At 42.6% G+C, this 21,077-nt stretch overlaps 2 protein-coding genes across 10 annotated transcripts in view; both read left to right on the top strand.

The window, feature by feature from the left end:
- Positions 1-7,752, top strand: part of numb (NUMB endocytic adaptor protein) — a 42,970-nt gene extending 35,218 nt beyond the window's left edge. The window contains exons 4-11 of one of the 6 annotated variants that reach the window (XM_020604196.1): positions 124-156; positions 819-893; positions 2,037-2,177; positions 3,005-3,209; positions 3,591-3,887; positions 4,066-4,209; positions 4,948-5,070; positions 5,589-7,752. In XM_020604196.1, the coding sequence (XP_020459852.1) occupies positions 124-156; positions 819-893; positions 2,037-2,177; positions 3,005-3,209; positions 3,591-3,887; positions 4,066-4,209; positions 4,948-5,070; positions 5,589-6,346 (1,776 nt within the window). In that variant the 3' untranslated portion in view covers positions 6,347-7,752. Of the gene's footprint in view, positions 1-123; positions 157-818; positions 894-2,036; positions 2,178-3,004; positions 3,210-3,587; positions 3,888-4,065; positions 4,210-4,947; positions 5,071-5,588 lie in introns of all 6 variants that reach the window. The other 5 variants (XM_020604195.1, XM_020604198.1, XM_020604197.1 and 2 more) reach the window with 5 other exon arrangements.
- A 2,249-nt stretch (positions 7,753-10,001) lies between these two features.
- On the top strand, positions 10,002-16,575 carry exd2 (exonuclease 3'-5' domain containing 2). 4 transcript variants are annotated; one of them, XM_020604217.1, is made up of 10 exons: positions 10,002-10,146; positions 10,844-10,901; positions 10,995-11,427; positions 12,409-12,623; positions 12,743-12,869; positions 13,310-13,620; positions 13,729-13,835; positions 14,173-14,308; positions 14,637-15,005; positions 16,223-16,575. In XM_020604217.1, exons 3-10 carry the CDS (start codon positions 11,032-11,034, stop codon positions 16,437-16,439), a joined length of 1,878 nt encoding a protein of 625 aa, XP_020459873.1. In that variant the 5' UTR covers positions 10,002-10,146; positions 10,844-10,901; positions 10,995-11,031; the 3' UTR covers positions 16,440-16,575. The 4 variants fall into 4 exon arrangements, with proteins under 4 accessions (XP_020459873.1, XP_020459872.1, XP_020459870.1 ...); XM_020604216.1 differs by having other exon boundaries at positions 10,995-11,442; XM_020604214.1 differs by having other exon boundaries at positions 10,995-11,442; positions 12,367-12,623.
- Positions 16,576-21,077: the final 4,502 nt, after the last annotated feature.

Genomic DNA, 21,077 nt, shown 5'->3' with positions numbered 1-21,077 from the left:
TTGGTTTTTTTTTTTTTTTTTTTTTTTTTTAGACTTTCTAGGTAACATTCTCATGCCTTCTTCCTCCCTCCATCCCCTCCACCTCTCCCACCCGCCCTCCCTTTTTACCAAATCCACTTCCAGGACAGGAAATTCTTCAAAGGATTCTTTGCAAAAGTAAGTTGTCATTCTGTGTGTCTGAGTGTGTTTCTCTTTATTTATTATTTTTCTTCCTCTGACATAACACTTCACCCTTTGAACACAGCTGAAGGCCTGAAGAAACACGCACACTGGGAGAAATCTGTGTGGAAAGTGACACACACAATGTTGCATGTGTCTGTGTGCAGGTGGGGTGTTTTGGTTTTTGGTTTTGTTTTTTTTTTTTTTTTTTTTTTGTATTAACAGGCGTGCCTTCTTCTTCAGTCCTTCCTTCCATGAACCAAGAATGGAACAATGAACAATTTGTGTGAATGAGCATTTCCTTTTTGTGCACACACAAATGTTTTATTTAACTAAAGGGGCCACCACTGTCGAATCCATCAGTGCACCAAACCTCACACCAGTCTTCTTGTTTCTTTTATTAAATTCGGGTACTAGTGAATGACACAGCATTCAGAAACACAAATCATGACTTCTCTTTTCTTTGGTCTCTTATCTGGTGTTTTTCCTTTATTTACAGGTGTGTGTGTGTGTGTGTGTGAGAGAGATTTTTTTAATTTTTTTAATAGGTACGAAGGATTGGTACAAGGGATGTAATATTAGGGGATATGGAAAAACGTATTTGTTTCTTAACTTGTTCTTGTCCCTACTCTGTTTTGTGTGTGTGTGTGTGTTTGCAGGCTGGGAAGAAACCGGTGCGGGCTGTATTGTGGGTGTCTGCAGATGGGCTTCGTGTTGTAGATGACAAAACAAAGGTAATAAGTCCTCTTGGTTTTGATCAAAAACAAAGAGCTGTCAGAGGAAGTACACATGGCTTCAGCAACTTTAAATATGAAAGCTGCTGAGTTGCAGCAGTTAATAAACTATGCTTGTTGTCCAGTGACCTCTAAAAGGCTCTCTTTAGGAAATATGTCCTCAGTGCACCTGCAGGACAAGATTCTGATTAAACGGAATTACAGAGGTTGCGCTGACATCTGCTGGAGAGCACCGGTACTGTATAGACATTGGCTCCATTTTTTTTTTGTTTGTTTGTTTGTTTTTTGTTTTTTGTTTTTTGTTAATGGTCAGAGCTTCTGCACACCTGTAAGTGAAGTGGTGTCTGTGAGGGTATAATTACAAGTGTACTAACAGTTTGTGACCTCTGGTTATGAAAAGGAAAGATTCAGAAGAAGAGAGAGCCATTTTCTCTTGTTTCTGATTGTTTTAAATCCCTTAGCTATTTAAGTTTTCATATTAAATGTCATAATGTTTATTACCCTTTGCTAGCGAGGCTACACAAATGTTCTTTTCCAAAATGCTGGATCGAGTCTGTTTCGTTATAAGAATCAGTTTGTCTTTGGTGTGTCTTTTGCTCAGTGATGCGATAAACTGGCTTTATTTCCATTTGTATCTTTTTCCTTTTACTAATTTATCTTATTTGCATTTTAACATTTTCTTCCTAAGAATATACAAAACTTAATTTTGAGTGAGGAATGGTGTTTTTTATTGTCAAGAAATGTTACTGAGTGTGTGTAAACCTTTAACATACATTTTGAATAAGATGTTTTTCTGATATTAAATCACCAAGAGAAGTGGCTATTTACTTTACCTTTTATGTTCTGTTTAAAAGCAATGGTGGGATTCAGGGTTCTCTCCTGTGTGAGGTCTTATCATGTCAGGGCTGCTCTTAATGTGAGGACCGATGTTATATTTGTGTTCACGTGCAGAATGGTGCTTCTGGAGCTGATTAGTAGCTCAGTCTTAATTCAAGTACCCTTGTAGCCAAGCCTTCTCTCTGAAGCACTGTTCACTGTGCAGTCATTCAGCCCACATTTTGAATTGACTTGCGTGAGAGTCACTTAAACCTCATCGTAGTTTTGAAGTTTGTGATAAAGAGGTAATGGTTATTCTTTTTACAGGACCTCATTCTGGACCAGACAATAGAGAAGGTGTCGTTCTGTGCTCCAGACAGAAACTTTGAGAGGGCGTTTTCTTACATCTGCAGGGACGGCACCACACGGCGCTGGATCTGCCACTGTTTCATGGCCATCAAAGACTCAGTAAGAAATCAAGCCAAGAGATCTGTTGACCGCTACACAGGATACTGTTTACAGCGTCACCTTGAATATAAAACAAATGGCTCAGTACAACTCGCCATTCATAGTAGAGCTTGGATTCGCTGTAATATAAACTTTCTTTGACTGGGGGTTCTTTGACTGAAGTATATTTTAACATGCTTTGAAAATGATAATGGACAATAATGTAGTAAATGCCAAGCCGTCCCTTGTAGGTTAGTGGTTAAGGCGCAGCGCTCTCATCACTGCGGCCCGGGTTCAAGTCAGGGTTGCGTCAGGAAGGGCATCCGGTGTAAAACACATTCCATATGTCAACATGTGAGTCGTCAGTGTGACGATTCGCTGTGGCGATCCCTAAGCCAGAAAAGCTGAAAGTGACTTTCTAATGTAGTAAATGCCATCTTAGAACATAAATCGCCTTCTAGCCAATCTTACTTGACTTAACTACCTTGTGGTGCCTTCAAGAGTTTTCACTGTCATTTAGAGGGTACTGGTCTTGCTCAGTCATCAGAGAACTGATTACCTGCTAAAACTTGATTAGTATCAAAATAAGGCATTTGAGCAGGTCACCTGGAAATTTCTCACGTTTTTGGGCATTTTATAGACTGAGCAGCTAAATGTCTATGTGAAAGAACAGGTTCATTGATGATACAAATAATTGAAAATAATTATTAGTTGGAGCCTCATTTTAAGCCTCATCTTCTTTCTCATATTTTTTCTCTGTAAATTAGACCATTATATTAATTGAATACTTAGACTATTAATGATGACAGTCTTGTTTAGAAAAACATTTTTTAATTGTCTCTTTTCAGGGAGAGCGTCTCAGTCATGCTGTGGGTTGTGCATTCGCCGCCTGTCTGGAGCGAAAACAGAAACGGGAGAAGGAGTGTGGGGTCACGGCAACCTTCGACGCCAACAGAACCACTTTCACTCGTGAGGGTTCCTTTCGTGTTACTACGGCAACAGAGGCAGCAGAGCGGGAGGAAGTCATGAGGCAGCTACAGGATGCTAAAAAAGGTCTGTATGTGTTGTGTTGTATTCCCTGACCTGCTAGTGGGTCAGCCACACTTTGCATTCATACTCCCAGTTCCAGCTAATGTTATTGCTGTAGCTTTGTTTGGCTTATGTCTCATGTGGAATAGAAAACTGAGGTCTGGATCTGCCTTTTGAGGAATGGCCAATTATACTAGTAGTAAATAAACTACTGTACATGTAGGTACAGTAAACTTCAAGATTATATTTTTTGCATGCATAACATACATTTACAGTATATATGTATGTTTTATATACTTTTGAAATTCAGGAACATGTGTTGGTAGTAAACATTACACTGAAGTTATTTGGAATTTCTTGGCATAGTTGTTTTCAGTTTTTCCTGTTGCCCTTCTCTAACAGCAGAGGCAGACGTGAAGGTTGCTGGGAACTTGGCTGCCAGTGTGACAAACTCCTCGGCACACCAGACAGGAGGCTCCGCATCCCCCACGTCCTCCCCACCTCTCTCGGTGCCTGCCTTCGGACCTCAGGCGATACCTCGCCGACACGCGCCGGTAGAGGCCCTCGCCAGGCAGGGCTCCTTCAGAGGCTTCCCGGCTCTCAGTCAGAAGACGTCTCCCTTCAAACGACAGCTGTCACTGCGCATGAACGAGCTGCCCTCCAACATGCAACGCAAATCGGACTTCCCCATCAAAGATGCTGGTGAGTCTGGGATCCTGACCAAATCTACAATAATACGGTCTGTTATTTGCAAGCATCCACCCTGAGAAAGAAAACAGGAAAGCTGACTCAGAGAAGACGAGCTTCTGAATTAGTTAGTTAGTTAACTGACATTACTGTAGTAGTTTTATTGTTATTTACTTCTCTGTTCCCCCTCCAGTCCCTGAGGTAGAAGGAGAAAGTGACAGCATCAGTTCATTGTGCACTCAGATCACCACAGCATTCAGTGGACCCCCAGAGGACCCCTTCTCCTCTGCACCAATGCCCAAGCCAGCTTCATCCCCACAGTCTCCTGTGGCCCCAGGTAAAAGCTTTTCCCTGCACCTTCAGTATCTAATATGTGTAACTGGGCATCTACATTGTGAAGAGCTCACTCAGTGCGTTACTGTGCTCTTATCAGCTGTGTGTACAGACTCTGAGTCTGTGTTGTGGAGTGATTCACAAGTTTTAAATAGAGAAATAACATATTATTGCTGCTCTGCTATTTACTGTCATAAGGTTGCATTAAATAAGCCAGGAGGTGGTGATGTAGCTAATTAAAACTGAACAGTCACAAACTGACTTATGACAATTGAAGCATCTATTTTATTTTGATTTTTTTTTTTTTTTTTTGTTATTAAAATAAAGGTTCAGAGACTTGGGAAGCATAAAATAACTGCCTATTTTGCACATTCAGTAGGGTAATGTGGAAACACACCAATAGATTACTGCCAAAAGTTGTTTGTGGCCAACTTCTCTGGGCAACAGTATCGATCACTGCCCACCTCCTGGCTGAATTTCCTGGTAGTTCAGTTTTATAGGAAATGAATAGAGTTCCAGTGACTTAATAATTACATTGCTTGCAAGTTAAAGTTAGTTAGAGAATGTTTGCCTGCTCATATTTTGTCATAACTAAGTTTATGACATTTATTTTATGATAACACTTGTTAAGACTGCTAATTAACTGCACGGTACCATTGTGCATGGCTACCGGGAGATCAGAGCACACGTCACCTGACACACAAGCTTGCTTGTACTAGCTTCTGTCTTTTGTCTGCTGTAGTGAACGGCACAGCTTTCTCTGCTGCTTCTGCTAACACCCCAGTTCTGCCCCCCCCTCTACCTGCTCGAGAAACTAACCCCTGGGCTAAGACCCCCGCAGGGGACCCAGCCTCAGCACAGCCAGGTAAGAAGCTTCTCAAGGAGGTTGGCTTGGGAAGTTTGCCTTTCACAGTATGCACCGAATGTCGTACAGAAGTGAAGAACATGTGATGAGGGCATTACATTGTGCCTTATGGCGGCTCATTTCTGAGGCATTGCAAAGGATTTAAACTGTTGGTTCCACCAAGTCAAGTTTACTTTTATTGTACACTACAAATTGGAATGATTCCTTAACCGGAGGTTTCCAGACTGTGAAAACTGCCTGAGGTGAAAGAAGGTTTCAGGTCTGTTTTCTGAAACCAACAGCTCGTTAGTTGTTGTACTTTGGCCTGCTTGTTAACACAGCCAGGAACTGCTGTGGCACGTAGCTCATTGAGACAATTCAGATAAACCATTACTTGTACCTCGAGGGTCTTGGCTGTGGCCTGTTCATTTTTTCAGCTGAAAATGTTATCGGTAACATAATGCGTGTTGTTGTACCTGTTAAAAGTTTGGTTTATTCACTTACTTGTTTGGATTTTTCTGTGCACTTTCTGACAACAGGAAATGACTGGTCATCCCCTGCTCCAGTCATAGTCTCCCCCCCAGCATCCTCCCCAGCCTTGCCCTCTCACAAACGCACACCATCTGAAGCAGACCGGTGGTTAGAAGAAGTCTCCAAGTCTGTTCGAGCCCCGCAGCCTAATCCAGTCATGGCAGCAGCAACGCCCCCCACCCAGCACTTCACTGCCCCAGTGGCGATGTCCGTGGCAGCTGTTCCCTCTGTTCCCCCAGTGGCCTTCGTACCCTCCCTGCCACCTGCCGTGCCCATGCTACCCCCTCGCCAGCCTGTCTTCCATTCTCAGGCTCCAGCCTCCTACCCAATGTCCAACGGGCTGCCATTCCCTCAGCCCAGCGTGCCTGTGGTCGGTATCACTCCTTCACAGATGGTGGCTAATGTGTTTGGCTCAGCCACGCAACCCCAGTCGTTCCCCATCCCTGCCTCAACAACACCCCAGCATGACGCCCAGGCTGCTGGCAGCTTCAGCCCCTTTGTCAAACCCCCACAGTCCACCGCTGTGAACCCTGCTCAGCTCCAGCCGTCTAATGGCAGCGTGACCTTTAATGGGGCAGACAGCTGGGCTGCTCCGCCCCAGCATGCTCAATCCTCCCCAGCCATGCAGCCACCCACACAGCAGCAAGAAGATGCATTTGAGGCCCAGTGGGCAGCCTTGGAGACCCGCTCTCACCAGCGCACCACACCCTCCCCAACTAATCCCTTCTCAACTGAGCTGCACAAAACCTTTGAGATCCAGCTCTGAAGACTGACATGAGAAGGTACTGGACAATAAGGAGTAGGCAGGTAAATGACTGCACAAGAGAGAGGAATGCTGTCCTGCATCTCTTTATCTTGGCCTCAAAGGAAACGCTCAGCAGGGTGAAAAAGAACTGGGATACAGTGAAGAGCAGCGGGTGGATCAGCAGAGAGCAGAAGCAAGGGGAGACGAAACCAAAACAGGCTGCTGTTCAGAAGGTGCTGCTCCCCAGCCTTTTCATTAGCATTGTCTCTGTTGTTTTGTTTGTGTTGTGGAACTCAACTTCATCATCACTGTGCTGAGCCACACCCAGTCAGCCAACCCACCCACCCACCAAAGTGTGGGGGCTCCCATCCCCCGCCCTCCCTGTTGACAGGACGAGGCCTCCGTCACCTGGAAGAGAAACTGCAGCACTGAGCGAACTCAGCTTCCAAATAAGAAGTTCTCCTAAATAACTTCCCAGTCAGAATAGAGTGAGACGATGCCAAATCTCTATTTTATGCATTAAATATATTTTAAATAGCTTTGGAATCTAACTGAACAGTTGTAAGTAATCTTTCCAAAGGCACAGGCTAGCTACAGTGAGACGAGTTTATGTTCATGTATACAGGAAATTACAGGATATATTATACATATATAAATATATATATATATAAATCTTCTATACTGTACACACAGCTTACAGCAGTGCTAATTTTGTATGTGATGTAAAGAAATTTTGTGAAGGGACAGCTGCTTTACTTTTGTGTGTGTGTTTTTTTTTTTTTTTTTTTTAGAAAATGAACATTAATGTTGTCTGCTGCATCCTGTAATTGGATGTGAGGCATCTCACTGTAAATAGGGTATCACTACAGCAGCAATCAGTGTGGACCTAGCAATGGTGGTGGTGCCCAGCTGGTTGTCTCTCTTACCTGTGCTCAGTTTTTAAGAGTTTAGTGCTTTAGATTTTACTTCTTCTGTACGGTAACTTTTATTTTTTTTTATTTAACACACTAGATGTCATCTCTTGTTTCTCCACCACCTGCATTATATTTTTTTATTAGCTGATTTCTAAATTTATATTTTGCACAAGCACTAAAGTAGATGATTTGACCTCACAGATGACCTTGATGAACATGGGTTTGTTGGTCAGTTGTGATGCTGCTGCATGCTGACCTGCCCTGACCTCCGTTAGCCTGCTGTGGTTCAGACAGTCTGCAGGAAACGACAGGGAGATAAACGATTTCATCTCTCACTGTCTGATTTCTCTCTTTTGTGTTTTTATTTTTTTAAATCAAACTTGTGAATACAATCTAATCTCTGATCTATTTTTCCATTTTGTAATTATTTCATTTTGTTCCAATTTTTTGGAGTAATAATGAGGTTAAAATATTGAATAAATTCATGGTGGTAGAGGAAAATGTGGTCTTTGTTCTTGAGTGAACACTATCATGGTTCATATGCATACAACACATAGTAAAATCTGTGAACACTGATGAGATCAGTGGTGTTTCTTGGTTTCAGGCTAGAGCTGAAAAGATTAATTGGTTGACGGAAAATATTTAGGAACTAGTTTTCTGTATTTCTAAACCAAAGAATGACAGTCACTGGTCCCAGCTTCTCAAATGTGAGGATTTGTTGCCTTGTTTGTTTTCTGTCATTATACATTTTGATGTGGAAGGGGGCTGAAGGGGACCACCATTCTGAGGGTTTTAGACTGAGCATTTTCTGTTGATGTCAGCAGACACACTGTAAACACTGCAGGAGCTGATGTTATGGTACAGAGTCAATCAGGGACCAGTGGAAAGACATGACTTAAATTTTTTTTTTTTAAATAAACATTGAAAATAGTAACCTGCCTAATGAAATAGCACAAATAAGGAGTAAACTTTGAGACTTGAATATTAAACTCTTGCTTTATAATTTTTATCAGTTTATCAGCTTTGTTGCTTCTTTAGTGTGAGCTGACTTGAATGACTCCTCAGCTCCTAACCTGTGTTGACATTAAGTTGTTAATCCACTTAATATAATTAACACAATGTTTGTGCAATGTATGGTGCAACTGTCAGATTTTTAAAATAGAGGATTTTAAATGTGGATGAATGAAACCAAGGGACAGGGTCAGGATGCAACAGCAGAGACAAATATAAAGTAAAGAAGGTAAAAAATCATTTGTGATTTAAACAAGATGGAGGAGGAACAGACTGATTCAGAACCAGGAGTCAGTTGATAGACGTGCACTACAAACTTGGAGGCAGAAAAACTAAAGAGCTACTTCACTGATAATTTTATTTGAATCTAATCATGTTCAAAACACAAGATTGGAGCTTCCTATGAGGTAATTTGTAGTATCGGTTACTACAGGGACTAGTATTAACAAACAAGCATTTATCGCCTTCTTACTGTGATTAAGCAATGTTTACATTAATAATGTTTGTAGACTTAGCAGCAACAATTGTCACATAGTTTTAGTTCAGACGAGAAACACCAAAATTAGATTTTCCATCTATAAGTCAAACTGTTGTTTATAAGATTAAACTAATTAATTCCATATTTTACCCACAGCAGCCCTGCAATGATACATAAAATAATTAACAGAGGTTGGCAAGTTCAGAAGAAGCCTATTAATAATTGACTCACCTCATAAATCATGACATTTCTGTGTCATAAATGAAAATACATTAGCTGCTTTCTGCATTAAAAAGTGTCAAGGTCAAAAGGTCAAGGTCAAAGTGTTTGTCAAATGTACAGTTAGGAAGTGTTTCCCTGTACAATGAAATTCTTACTTTGCCGTCCACATGAATGCCACATAATACAAGTGAAATATAAAGTAGATGAGCAATAACACAAATCTAAATAGGCAGTAAAATCACAAATCTAAGGTACTTTAAAGCAGCAAGTGAAGGAAGCAAATACAAATACAACAAGAACACAATATAATGCAGAGAGAGAATATGTGCTATGTGGGAGCTGTGGAGTGTAAATACTCAGCAGTGAGTGCAATTATGCGTGTGCAAACTGAGTATGTAAACAGTACAGATGGAATTACATGAGGTAGATCCTGAGTCAGCTGTTTAGGAGTCTGATGGCAGTCGGAAAGAAAGACTTTTTCAGACTAGAGGTCCTGCATTTCACACCCTCCAACCGGAGGGTAGTGGTATAAACAGTCCGTGCTGGGGGTGGGGGTGGTCCTTGAGGATGGAGGCAGCTTTCCTGCAGATGCTCTCAATGATGCAGCTATAGAAGTTGCAAAGGATCCTAGGTGACATGCCAAACCTCCTCCGCCTCCTCAGGAAGTACAACCGCCATTGGGCCTTCTTGACCAGCTGTGTGGTGTTAAGTGTCCAAGTGAGGTCCTCACTGATGTGGACGCCCAGGTATTTGAAGCTGCTCACCCTCTCCACTTTGAGCCCCCAGATCAACAGTGGCTGATGAGATCTCCTCTCCTTCCTCATGTCCACTTTCATCTCCTTCGTCTTGTCAGTATTGAGAATTGTTACGATATCAGTGACCCTGGTCTGGTATTAAAAGGTCAAACTAGATTTTGCATCATTGCCTACTTCTAGTAAAAATAAAGCTCTAACTTTCCCAGTTTAGTAATAATATTCTGTGTGAACCATCGAAACCATATATATATATAGATACATAGTTCATTGTGTGAGGTGCCAGCTGCATCATGCTGTGGTGTTGGTCCGTACTTCCACCAGAAGGCGCTCGCTGGACAGCACCGTCGTTATAAATAAAGCCCGGAAGTCAGATCTGTTCAGTCAAGACAAACAAGTGAACATGTGTGTGAAACTGGCATTGTGATGGTTACGCACGTAAAGGTGAGTATCACGGCACATCTACTAACACACTGAAGTACTGCTCTGTTGTTCTGCAGCTGTTTCCACCTCGATACGAGGAGGCCGGTTTCTCTAGAAGTCTCCCTCCTTCAGGTACCGTTAGTGTTCAGGTAGGGCTAGGTTGCTTTATTATGGTTCGGCGTAGCACATATCATTGGTTGAGCTTCGGGAAGCCAGAGAGGACTGACTGGGGGCTGGGGTTTAGATAATGTGAGGCAGAAACATGCCGACGGGGGAAATGACTTCGACAAAACACCTGCACAAGCGGAACGGATAACGAGTTAGCATGTTAACTAGCTACTTTAACTTGACAAGAAAAGCTAACTAGACTGACTATTGTTTGGCTGTTTTGTATTTAAAATACCTTTGCATTTGAAAGGGGAAACTAAACAGATTAGTTTTTTGATGCTGTTGTCCAACCAGTAGAGGCCAATGCTAACAGAAGTTGTAGTAACTATGGTAACAGCACAGGCTAGTCGCTGTGTTCAGGTCAGTGATTGAATGACGGAGGTTTGTGGTGTAGATGAGCCCAATGTAACAGGGAAGCCACAACATAATTACTATGAAAGCATCATTTAATTAATCTGTCTGGATAAAGCAGTATTGTTACTGTTGCTTGTTTATTCATTGAGGACCTGTGGTTTGTTTTTTTGTTTGTTTGTTTGTTTTCTTTGTTCAGATGTCCAGATCACAGATACAGAGGCACATTTACATGGGATCTCACTGATACAGGGAAGGTAAAATATCCCTATGTTCCTTTAATAACTGTGCTGTTGGAGACATGTAGATCTGGCCGCTGATCACAAAATGTGTTTGCTTTTCACTTCTAGGTTTGCATTTTTCAGTCTAAGATCACTGCAAGTCAGCATGTCTCATCGAGGGCCTGTCACTGCTGTTGTAACTGCAGTACTAGGGGCAGCCCTAGGTGGGCTGTTCATATGGCGTGTTTACAGAACAAAACAGAAAAGGCTGCCTTCCGTCCAGGAGGTGGCTAATCCTGTGGAGGCTCCATGTCCTGTAGAAAAGAAGTTCAAAGCCGTGGAGTATCAATACATTCAACCGCCGCATTTTGAAGAGAAGGAATTGAAGGCTGTGGAGTGTCAGACGACACAACTGCCCCCTCTGGTACAGATCCCTTCTTCGGAGCAGCTGCTGGGGGTGAAACCAGTAATGGTTAGCTCTGAGGAGGAGTGGCAGAGGCTGTGGCCACTGATGCAAATGGAGCTGTCAACCTTCCCTGTGCTGGGGCTTGACTGTGAATGGGTAAAGACTAAAGGCGTAAGAAATACCTTTTGCATGTTTTAAATGTATGAAGAAGAAAATCCACCCTGAATCAAGTAGTCTGCATTTGGGCTCTTTTGTTGTTTGGCATACTTCATGTGTTCTCTTAGGTAACTGGCCAGATATAGGTAATACAAAATCACATGACTAATCTTAAGTGGAGTTTGACAGAGCTGGTGTGATTAGTCACTTGGCAGGTTTTGTATTTTTGAAACAAGCAATTTGATGTAAAGCTGAAAAGGTTGATGAATCCATTATTAAATTTATTCAGCAAAAATGCTCAGTATTCTCTGGTTTCAGCTGCTGAGATGTGACAGTTGGCATTTTCTCTTCTTGTACGTAATAGTTAATTGAATATCTTTGGTATTTGGACTGATGGTTTAGATAAAACATAGTTTGAAGATGTCACCAAGGAATATTGACAAGTATTTTATCACAGATTTGTTTATTTTTATTAGTGTTATTTTATCAACTAAACAACTCTGAAAATAATTGGTAAATGAATCAGAAATGAAAATGGTTGTTAGTTGTGGGAAGTTGTGATTGGCTTTTTGTTTGACAATCAGAGTTAACAATAGTGGCTAATGTACCCTTAATCATGCAGCAGCTTTGCTGTGTGAAACATCACATTCTTTTCCTACATTAAAATCTTCAACCTGCTTTAAACTGTTGAATGATTGTACAGGAATAAATGCCGTTCAAGAGGATGTTAAAACAAGTCCCTCCAAAGTTGCCCAGAAAGCAGTTCATCAAAAAGTGGATCACACTACAGACAAATCTAAAAAAGGCATTTAACATCATTTTGACCATCTGTACCCATATCAGATCATCAGAAGGGCGGACTTTTCCTTCAGAAGTCCTCCTGTAACATTTTAAATGTGTCACGTTCATGTCGGACCTAGCTGCTGTTTCCTGTTGCAGGTGTCAGTGAAGGGTCAAGCCTCTGTGGTGTCCCTGTTACAGATGGCTTCGTACTCAGGTCGGTGTGTTCTGGTGAAGCTGCTGTCCTTTCGCAGCGGGCAGCAGCCGTTCCCGCTCAGCTTAATTGAAGTGCTTCAAGACTCCCACATTTTGAAAGTTGGAGTCGGCTGCTATGAAGATGGCAAGCGTCTGACGCGTGACTACGGCCTGTCACTGACGTGTACTGTCGACCTGCGCTACCTTGCCCTAAGACAGAGGTATTGTTTGGCCGTTGCTGTTTGCTTTTTTTTTTTTTTTTTTTTCTCCACTTTGGTTATTGTTGGTCACTTTAGAAGTTATCTGTGCAAATGACATAATTATCTGTCTCCATTTTCAGGCAAGTTGTGGTAAACAATGGTCTCAGTCTGAAGTCTCTGGCAGCAGATCTGTTGAATGTGTCTCTAGATAAGTCCCTGGAGCTGCGCTGCAGTGACTGGGAGGCAGATGAACTGTCACTGGAGCAGGTGGGAATTGTATTACAGCGGTCTTCTCAAATTTTTACCTGTTGTCTAATCTGCTTTCAGTCTATCGCGGTAAATAAATCGACAATTTAAAAGGGTTATGTAATGAGAGGAGCTGGTGCTGCTGGGTCTGGAAATCCAAATCATCTTTTTTGTACACAGTTTTGTGCCAAAAAAAAAAGACTAGAATTCTCAAGATGCAGTTTGTATTCTGGTTGGCCGTATGATTCTTGAACGTGATATGCCAGGAACACCTTCAGGAATTTCTTCAAATTTGGCACAAATGTCCAATTGGAGTCAAGGATGAACTGATTAGATTTTGGTGGCTAAAGCTCGGTGACCTCTATCCTGTCCCTTAGCCGTGAATTTGACTGTATGGTGAAGACATACAATCACAAAGCGGTTATTCTAGTTTCCTCTGAATCTTTGTGTCCTCACTCCAGATAACTTACGCTGCCAGAGATGCCCAGGTTTCTGTAGCTCTCTTTCTCCATCTCCTTGGCTTCTGCACTGAAGCTGGACCCGCCTTTTCCAGTGGGAGCTCCTACTCTGAGTTGGCTGCCCGCTGCCAGGGCCTGGTGGATGTGCCCTTCAGAGGCCGAGGAGACGGAGACGACGGAGCTGCTGATGGAGAGAGGAGGCGGAAGATGCGGAAGACGCCCACTTATGAAAGCCCAGAATCTGGAGATCAGCAAGTCCCAGACCCTCGAAAGAGTAATAAGAGGAAACCGCTGGGTACGGGCTATTCTGCCAGGTGAGGATGGTCTACACACACACACACACACACACTCTTCTTGCATCATCTTACATGAAATAAGGTTAGGTTAACAGACTTCAAAACCTTCCACTCTGACCATTACAGGAAGTCTCCTCTCTATGATAACTGCTTCCTCTACGCTCCAGATGGCCAGCCTCTGTGTACCTGCGACAAGAAGAAAGCCAAATGGTACCTAGATAAAGGAATAGGAGGTATACTGGAAAACCCCAGTTTGTAAAAATTGAAACAATATGTCAGAACGTCTTATCACAGTCTTGTTGAAGGGCCAAATTAACACCTAGTCTACAGCAGCACATTAGAAACTGCATTATTGCTGCTGTGATGTAAGAGCACTCACATCCCAATACACAATGTATTTATACACACAAGTAGAAAGAAGCAACACTTGGTGTGGATAGTTATTAGATGCCTGTGTTCAGTAAAATAAAACCTGTTGGGTCAGATGAACAGCTGTGAAAAGTGGCCGACACGTGTTAATCTCCAGTCGAACTAGGAATCTTTTCTTCACATTGTCTGTTTTTGACCCAGTGCTCCAGAGTGAAGAACCTTTTGTAGTGAAGCTGCTGTTTGAGCCATCAGGACGTCCCGACTCCCAACAGGACTACTATCTCACTGCCAAAGAGAACCTCTGTGTGGTCTGTGGCAAAGCAGAGTCCTACATCAGGTTTGACGGGCTCTCCTCGTTTTAATCCATCTGAAATCTGTGTGTTTAGGAACTGTAAAGAACCAGCTATCCACACGCTGTCATTTCCCTCGTCTATACTCAACACATTTTTTCAGGGCTACATTAGGTAATGTATTCATAGAAGTGAAAGGTTTATTAGAGGTGAAGTTTTCTTAAAACGGAGGATTCCCTGTTGCTGGCAGCACTGCAGGAACAGTCATGTTCAGTCATGTTTTCTAAAGGTGGCTGTTTCTTTAGGGAGTAGCACTTTATTACATGAAAGACCTGAATACATCATGGTTTTGTTTTTTTGTTTTTGATCCCACAGGAAAAACATTGTGCCACATGAGTACAGACGGCATTTTCCCACAGAGATGAAGGACCACAACTCCCACGACATCCTGCTGCTGTGCACCAGCTGCCACGCCACCTCCAACATGCACGATGGTGTCCTGAAGCAGCAGCTGGCTGAAGAGTTTGCTGCCCCTCAGGGCTGCGAGGAGGGGATTCGCCTGCTGGAGGATTCAGACCGACGGCGGGTGCGTTCAGCGGCTCGAGCTCTGCTCATCCCCGGTGACGGTCTGCCAGAGCAGCGACAAAAGGAGCTGCAGGATCTGATCAAGAACTTCCTTAACATGAACGAGGAGGAGGAGCTGACGAACGAGGTGCTGCAACAGGTGGCTGATCTGGAGACGAGGTGAGTTTTGATTCTGGCTGCAATTACAGATTGAACAGAGCAACATCATGGTATCTCATTTATTTTGGAACCATTTAATCAAGATTAAGTAAGAGTAAAGTAGTGTGAAGTATCAAAACCTTTTCACAACCGTTGCATGAATTAAAACTAACAAAAATGTGTGTGAAACTAAAATTTGAAACGCCCCCAGCACTGTTGTTGCACACATCACGATAAAAGCTTTGTGCAGAGTCGGTTTGTCTTTGAGGAAACAAATTTAAAAACACATCCACACACCTGTGGATACAGTTCACACTGAATGTCTGGACTAAAACCAAACCATCAAGCAACTCTGTCACCCTCTGCGATAAAGTTGTGGCGAGGCATAGATCAGGACAAGGGTGCAAACCCATTTCTTAAGCTTGGTGTTCCAGGAGCACGGGGGGAGCCTCAAACACTGCAGCACTCAGAGTAACTGGGCAAGAAGGGCTCGAGGCAACATGAAGATTAAGTCTAGACTCGTGGTGTGACGGAAGCCATTCCTGAATAAAAGATGTACAACAGGCCGCTGGACGTTTGACAAACAGTATTTAAAGGATTCTGAGAGCATAAGGATAAAGATTCTCTGATCAGAGGACACAAAAACTGAACTCTGTGGGCAGAACCCAAGTGCTGCATCAGGTGACCACCAGCCCCTGTTCACTATTAGGTAATGTATTCATGGGGGGGGCTGGTCAAAACAGAGGGAACGATGAATGCAGCCACATACCAACAAGTCCTTGGAGAAAAGCTGCACCAGCATGAGTTCGACCTGAGACGACAGACGTTGCCGGGGTGGATTCATGGACTGTCCTTGAGGGGCCCTGACCTAAACTCCAGAGAACGACAGTGGACCTGAAGATGTTCACAAACCCTTCCCATCCAGACTGAGAATCTGTAGGAAGAATAGGATAAAGTGGTATGCAGAGCCTGTAGAGACTTACCCAAGAAGACAGGAAGCTATAGTTGATGCTGAAGGGGCTTCTACAATGTTCTGATTACTTTCTGATATCACTGTGCGCCAATACCAGTTTATCTGTGATGAGCTAATACTGGTCCGTCCTGTTTCAGCAGAAACACGTTCAGGTTCCTCTGCTGGTTTGCAGGTGGTCTTCATAGTGCTGTTTCACATTGGTTTTGATACAGGTCATTGTGCAGAATCTGTACTCATTTTCTGACTGCTCCTCTCTCCTTTGAAGGATTCTCAATGAGGCCTACGTGCCTCATGGCCTGAAGGTGGTGCAAGCCCACGCTAAGCAGGGCCTCAGGGGCCTCATGGACTTGGAGCGTCTCTGGAGGCAGCACTTCCTCACCACCATGCAGCCTCGCCACCTTCCTCCTTTGTGGTCTGTTGACCACAACCACAGCAAGTTCTTCCGCAAATATGGTAAGGACCTGCCCATCAAACTCAACTGACAGTCTCTGCCGAGCAGCTACTGACCAGGACAGGAAATGGGATTTTCTCATTCAGAGGGCAACGTGCTGGGTGGATTGGAACTTCACTGCCACTGTCTTTTTAACCAGCCAAACATTCTTGGTGAGCGAATGAATGCACTAATCTGCCACCTGGGACTGAAACGTAAGCAGCACGCGGTGGCTGTCGGCCTCCCACTCTGGTGTTGATGAGTGTGCAAGTGAAGCCACTCGATCTGTGATGGAGCATAGACGACGTGACGCAGTGAGATGCTGCAAGCTCGTCATCTGGACCCTGGCTGAACTAAAAGAACTTCTCTGTGGAGAAGAAATCGGCACTGAACCTGAAGAACTCTGCAGCGTCATGTAGAACGATGCGTGTGTGCATAGGGACACTTTTATTATAGAAAATGTACAATTATTTATCAAAAGTGTTAATTTAAGAACAGATTTTCAGAAAAGCTGCAGCCTGCTCTTAATTTCCCCATAAGTTGAAAGAACTCCCCCCTGCAGGTAAGCAGCTTGTCGTCTCCATCGGTATGAGAATAACTCATTTGCTTTGCATAGAGAGTCATTTTAACATGGCCTTAAACTATTTGGCACTTCCCCTTGCTTTTTTCAGTCCATTTTAAGTCGGGAGATGAATAATCGGTTTCCCAGAACCATGGTGAAATCGGATGCTAACCTCATTCCTATTTGCTATTTAAAAGATGAGTCTGGGGCTAAGCTGATGGCTTTTGTAGGGGGATATGAAAGCAAGCAGAATGAGGTCGGCTTGTTCAGTTACTCATTTAAACTCCTGATGTTTATGTCCTGCTGCTGATCCTCCTGATGGTTGGGACCTCTCCATGGCCCATGTTTTAATGTGCCTCTTAACCCCCAAACCTGATGGGAAGCTAGTCAGAGCAGCGAGACATGAGCTTGTTTCAGCTTAGAGCAGTTTCATTACGACGTCGTGTTACATAATACAAAATGCACAGTGAACAAAAGGTGCCAACTGATGTGATCATGAGTTACCTTAACACTAAACCCCTCTTTACAAGGCGGATTTTCATCTTTTGGAGTGTGATAAATTTGCCATATATATCAAAGTTTAAATAATGAAAACGGCTGCTTTGTCTTAGTATTTTTCTGCATGTAAACCGTGCAGCAGTTTGTTTTCCTAAATTGTGACTATGAAGATGAAATAAAGGTTGTTTATATCAATCCTGTCACGTGTGTGTGTGTGTGTGTGTGTGTGTGTGTGTGTGTGTGTGTGTGTCTGTGTGTGTGTGTATACACCTTCTAAAAAGATGCAACCACATTCACTTTTTACTTTTTTTATTTCTTACAAAATCACAGTTTAATAAATAGTCTGTAAAAATGAGTACAAAAGCGGTTTTCTTAACATTTCATATATGAATCACTCGTGACTTTCAGGTCAAATGAGTCTTTGCTGAATTTTTTTTTTTTTTTTTTTTGTCAGGAATGACAGTTTTTTACAATCTAGTTCTGCTGAATTAAGGCCTCTTGATTTTGGCATCAGAACAATCTATCAGTCAAATGTTTTATCTCAAGTGGAATTTGTGTACGTTATGAGCTCCCCTGGTTTCACAGTTCAGTCAGGAAATTTAAATGAACACATTTACAAATAAATAGCAAAATGGCTCAACATGCAGGTGTGATCCCTTTGTCCTGGAATGCTGACAAAACCGAGCACAATGGTTGGTGTTTGACACTGCAGACGTAATGCAACAAGAACAATGGCACATGAGAATTGAGGATTTTTTTTTTTTTTGAGCATCCTGGAACGATCAGGAGAGATTTTGACAAACTTATGGCGGTGACAAGGAGTGCAGTCCTGTGTTGTCATAGACACAGACATCTTTACTACTTTACAGCGAAACCTCTGAGGGTGGAGACACACCAGATGTTTCCAGCAGTTCTCAGATTTTTTTTTTTTTTTTTTGAATAGAACATTTTGGAAATATGCTCCTTTACTTTTTTGCCAAATGTTAAGATCAAAAACATTTGTATGGGAAGTGTTGAAAATACAGTTTATATAGAAAATGACCAGCCTTATCCTTTAAATTGATTTGGCGGACAATTAATTTGAACATCCAACAGGTACAGAGCAACGTTGTCATTAATGTGGGGGAGAGTTTGTGTCCACCAGATCCAATAGTCGCTCTCTGTTGGCTCTGCTTCTGGTCTCTACCGACTCTTAAGGGAAAAATCTCTCTGTAGCTGCCGAATGCTCTGCTGTGTTCACCAGTCAGTCTCCGAGTGTCTGTCTGCTGTTTGATGCTGAGCAGGTAGAGCTGCTTCTCTAAGAACAGGACATGTGGAGCTTTATACTTTACTTTTGGACAGAGTTAAGCCAGCGCTCTGTTTCCAGTCCTTATGCTAAGTGTCTGAAACTTGTAGCTGTACCGTAGTTTTGTGAGATTGGTATTGGTCTCATCTGCCTCAAGAAAAAAACAACAACCTGTACCTCCTGTTTTTGATGAATCCTCTAGTGTGTATCCACCTGGACCAATGCAGAGGGTTTCAACACTAAACCGCTGCATATTCTAACTCCTTTTGTTCATTCCAACAAAAGACAATTTGATATATAAGAAAAAGAAAATGATTATGCAAATCAAGAAATGACAACGCCTGCTTGATTTAGCCCCAAATCTCTGGATGTCTGTCTCTTGGGGATGGACAGGTTACGTTTACATCATGTGACATTATTTTTAAAACTTAGATTAATTCTCTTTTCTCTGCAGATCACATTTCCTTAAAGGTACACTGAACTAACTAAGGCATATTCTAAACCTTTTCAAATCACAGATCAACCCTTGACTGCGTCTCCAAAAGCTAAAATTCGAAGCACATTTTCAATTTATAGTAGGAGAATGAAAGACATTTTGCAGGTTTTACATTTTGACCTTCAAGATAAATCCATCTACAAAGAATATTTTGTAATTTTCATGAGGGAGAGCCGTACAACCAGTACAAACGACTTCAATCCTCTTACATATTTCATATGAATAGAATTCCCATTTTCACACAGACTAATAAGATTGTCACATTAACATAAGGTGTTGCAAAAATGATATTGTTCTACAGTGGCTGTGTGAAAATAAATCTTCGGCTTCAGACAGCCTGCTGCAGACCAGTAACTTAATAAATAAAGAGACCTCAATGTTAAAACGTGAAGCGGATGTTCCTCTAGTTTTTGGTCAAAGGCTGTTTGATGATGCAGAGAGGCTCGAGTTCTGTACAAGGTCTGTCATGGAAAAACGGCTGCGGTTTAGGCGTGTTCCTCTCAAACTGGATGTTTTTTAATGGTCATTTATGCCGTGACGTGACCCTCAAGCCCTTGGATCATGTTAGAAACTATTTCTAAACTACAACGGGCTTCAGTGACAAAATGAGCTCCTCTCGTTCCTGATAAACAAGCTTGGTTTTTATCCAATGACGACGATAAGCAAAGATCTCCCTCGTTCGTCCTCCTCCTCGCTGCACCACCGCTGCTCCTAACAACCCTACCTCATTATTGCTTGCATGTTAATACATACAGTATGGGAAACCATTCTTGTCTCTGAGAACAGACAAAACTAGAAATATTTCACAGTCAGACTCCAGTGTGAGTGACAACAAGGGTAAAAAAAAAAAAAAAGCATGACTGCCTGTTTTTTTTTTTTCTGTGCCTCCTCGGGCTCTTTCTGCTGTAACAAGGACAGACTCCAGTTTGTGGGAAAAGACAACACAGACATTTGCTGGTGTATTCAGGATGTAGGCTAGCAAGTCACAAATTCTTTGGAGTTTCATTCGTTAAGCCGAGACGGTGGAGCCTGCGGGATTTCTACGTCCCGTCGCAGGATGCAGTGTTTTCACACTCTCTCCTTAGAACCACGCAAACTAATTCAGATGAAGACACACACACACACACACACACGTCACACGCTCACTGCAACTCATCTGAAAACACAGTTGGCACAGATTATCAAAATAAATACCCTGGAAGCTTGGCACTATGCAAAAGAAACTTCACATTTTGGAAAGAAATCTTATAAAAAACTATTGAATAATCTCAGTCTAATCCACGTTTTCGTTATCCTCACTATTACTTATATACTATATGCTGATGAAAGTTACACCAGTGTCGTAAACCTCTGAATGACTTAACTACCACTGAAACAATATAGCTCCTATTCAAATAGATTTTTTTTCCACAAACATACATCAAAATGAAGTATCTAACATCTATCAGACTATAGATGGTGCTGTTGTCTGGGATGCATCTCTTTATAGTGCCTCTTAGTTTTTTCTCCCTCACTCTTCTTTCAAACAATCAGTTCCTTTAAGTTAAATCTGAAACCCAGAAACAAAATCTCTTCTAGTTCTGGGCACAGCTAGGAAGTCAAATACACCTTCCTTTGTTTGATCCCACCTCAGACAGATGTCTTTGTATCTGTGTGGACATCTGTCAGGGCACATTACCTCACAGGTGTCCCTCCAGGATACTGGTGACAGCTTGGTCCAGTGAAGGGCCTGACACGGCCCTGGTCGAGGCTGCAGAGGGGCCCTGCAACCGCTGGAGCTCCAGGATGCTGTCGATGGCGCTCTGCAGATGTTCATTGAGCATGCTGTCCTCTTGGAGGGGCGGAGGCG

Source organism: Monopterus albus, unplaced genomic scaffold (genome assembly GCF_001952655.1).
Source record: "Monopterus albus unplaced genomic scaffold, M_albus_1.0 scaffold64.1, whole genome shotgun sequence".
Classification (NCBI taxonomy): Eukaryota; Metazoa; Chordata; class Actinopteri; order Synbranchiformes; family Synbranchidae; genus Monopterus; species Monopterus albus.
Note: the sequence above shows the minus strand (reverse complement) of the source record. Positions and strands in the feature narration are given on the sequence as shown.

Coding starts and splice junctions, on each gene's coding strand:
- exd2 (XM_020604214.1), top strand. CDS start 11,032: ATGTCTCATCGAGGGCCTGTCACTGCTGTTGTAACTGCAGTACTAGGG. Junction 12,870..13,309: donor ATGAACTGTCACTGGAGCAG/GTGGGAATTGTA, acceptor TCCTCACTCCAG/ATAACTTACGCTGCCAGAGA. Junction 13,621..13,728: donor GGTACGGGCTATTCTGCCAG/GTGAGGATGGTC, acceptor TGACCATTACAG/GAAGTCTCCTCTCTATGATA.